This window comes from Hyperolius riggenbachi, chromosome 3, assembly GCF_040937935.1.
Source record: "Hyperolius riggenbachi isolate aHypRig1 chromosome 3, aHypRig1.pri, whole genome shotgun sequence".
NCBI lineage: Eukaryota > Metazoa > Chordata > Amphibia > Anura > Hyperoliidae > Hyperolius > Hyperolius riggenbachi.
The window spans coordinates 26,123,727-26,125,989 of record NC_090648.1 but is presented as its reverse complement, the minus strand read 5'-3'; the positions used below and the strand labels follow the sequence as shown (position 1 = coordinate 26,125,989).

The following is a 2,263-nucleotide window of genomic DNA, read 5'->3' as shown; positions in this document are numbered from 1 at the left end:
AGGCTGCACAAGGGGTGTGGAGGTGGGGCGGCGCGGCTGGTAGCGGCAAATCGGCGTGGAGCGGCGGCGATCAGTGTGCACATGCAGCTAGCAAAGTGCTAGCTGCATGTAGCAAAAAAAAAAAAATAATGCAAATTGGCCCAGCAGGGCCTGAGAAATCCTCCTGTGTGGAAGGTTAATAAAATGCCTTTTAAGCCACTAGCAAGCAAGAAAATACAGTACTTTTTCACAACTTTTTGGTCCTTTTTTGAATTGTAGAATGATGAAAGTTGTTTACACAGATGCTAAAAAGTTATTTAAACAAGATGAAAAAAAAAAAAGCTGATCCTTACAGTTTATAACACATGGGTAATTTTGTCTTAAATTTGCCACACGCTCAATGATGGTTAGTATAGCCAAGCAATATATTGGTAGTGTATAAGGCAAAGTGACAACGTGGAGCACAGGAGTGTTTTTATGTAGATAATAAGTCATTTGAACCAGTGCTTGGGGACAATGCAAACTTTAAAACTTGTATTATTTGCTGTTGCGTATTTATTTATTTTGTTGTGTGTTTATTTTCAGAAGTAACGCACACATTTGAAAAGGTAGGTAAATAACCGACTTTTATATAAACATCATTGATGCATCATATAAACTCTAAAAGACATCATTTCTAGACACCGTTCCATGGTCTAGAGCTCAGAAAGCACATTTGTTTCACACTTGGTCACACCTCTAATCATGTGTGAAGCCAATGAGACTCAAGTTACTCAGGTTCACTTACTTGGATTTCAAGTTCATAGCACACTCAAAGCTCTATTGTTTATTGGGTTTCTCTTAATCTACATTATGATACTTTGTGGCAACCTTCTCATTATCATTTTGGTGACTACTGTTGACCATCTTAAAATCCCGATGTTCTTCTTTCTTAAACATTTAGCTACTGCGGATGTTCTCCTGACTAGCAGTGTGGTGCCTCTGATGCTGGACATTATATTTATTGAGGAAGCAAAACTGTCAATTACTGAATGCATTATCCAGTTGTACTGTTTTGGTATTTTTGGATTTGTGCAATGTTTTCTTATTGCCACCATGTCCTATGATCGATATTTGGCAATTTGCAGCCCATTGCGATATTCTTCCTTGATGAATCCCAATTTTTGCCTGCAGCTAGTTGCTGGTTCATGGTGCTTGGTCACCTTATTAATATCAAGTGAACTCATTGAGCTGTTTCAATTTAGTTTTTGCAACCGTAATTACATTGATCACTTCTACTGTGACTTTGGACCCTTTGTAGAGTTGTCCACCTCAGACACGTCTGGTTTGATGCTGCACGACTTCATCAATTCAATATTCATAATATTTTTTCCATTTGCATTTATAATCATGACTTATGTTTGCATTTCTTTCACCATCCTGAAGATATCTTCTGCTTATGGAAGGAGAAAGGCCTTCTCCACATGCAGCTCCCACCTGGTCACTGTCTGTACTTATTATGGAACTCTAATGACAGTATACATGGTACCAGCAGATAACAGCGGAGTCAATATCAACAAATACAGGTCCTTATTGTACATTGTGGTGACACCATTGATGAATCCCATCATCTACAGCCTGAGGAACCAGGAGATAAAGAGAGCTTTTCTTAAACTGCTGCTTAATATCCGATTAGTTATGTGATATGCTTAAAAATAAAAAGTCAAAATCACCATACACAGGTCATACTTACCTCCTGTTTAGTCTACTCCTCAATCACATTCTCCTCTCCTGCGTCCCATTTGTCCACTGTGATCAATGGATTTCTCCGTCCTCCATTTTTAAAATGGCCATTACCCCCTAATAGCTTCCTGGTCAGCACACTGTTAAATTGTAATATCACCCATTTGAGCCATAGGGAAAAATGGACATTACCTTGCACATTCAGTTGTAACTGACAGCTGCTGATATATAACTGACAGCAACTGGTATATTTCAGTTCTGACAAAATATTGTCAGAACTGGAAGGGATCACTGTAAGAAGAAAATGGTGAGCTTCTGAGAGGAACTGACGGTGAGGTTAGTATGTAATACTCATTTGCAGCAACGTCATGTGTTTATTTTAAATAATTTTCCTCACTTCAGGTGCCCTTTAAAGGGGAGGTTCATGCAGCACCTAAAAAAAATAAAAATACAAATCCACTTACCTGGGGCTTCCTCCAGCCCGTGGAAGGTGCTGCATGAACCTTCCCTTTAACTACTTGCCGACCACTCCACTCCAATTGGCGTGAACGCAGCGGCTCCC

General features: G+C 39.4%; 1 protein-coding gene across 1 annotated transcript; it reads left to right on the top strand.

Annotated features, from left to right (window-relative positions):
* Positions 1 to 723: 723 nt before the first annotated feature.
* LOC137561982 (olfactory receptor 5P81-like) lies at positions 724 to 1,662 on the top strand. The gene has a single exon (XM_068273326.1). The coding sequence runs from the start codon at positions 724 to 726 to the stop codon at positions 1,660 to 1,662; it is 939 nt and encodes a 312-aa protein (XP_068129427.1).
* The last annotated feature ends 601 nt before the right edge of the window (positions 1,663 to 2,263 follow it).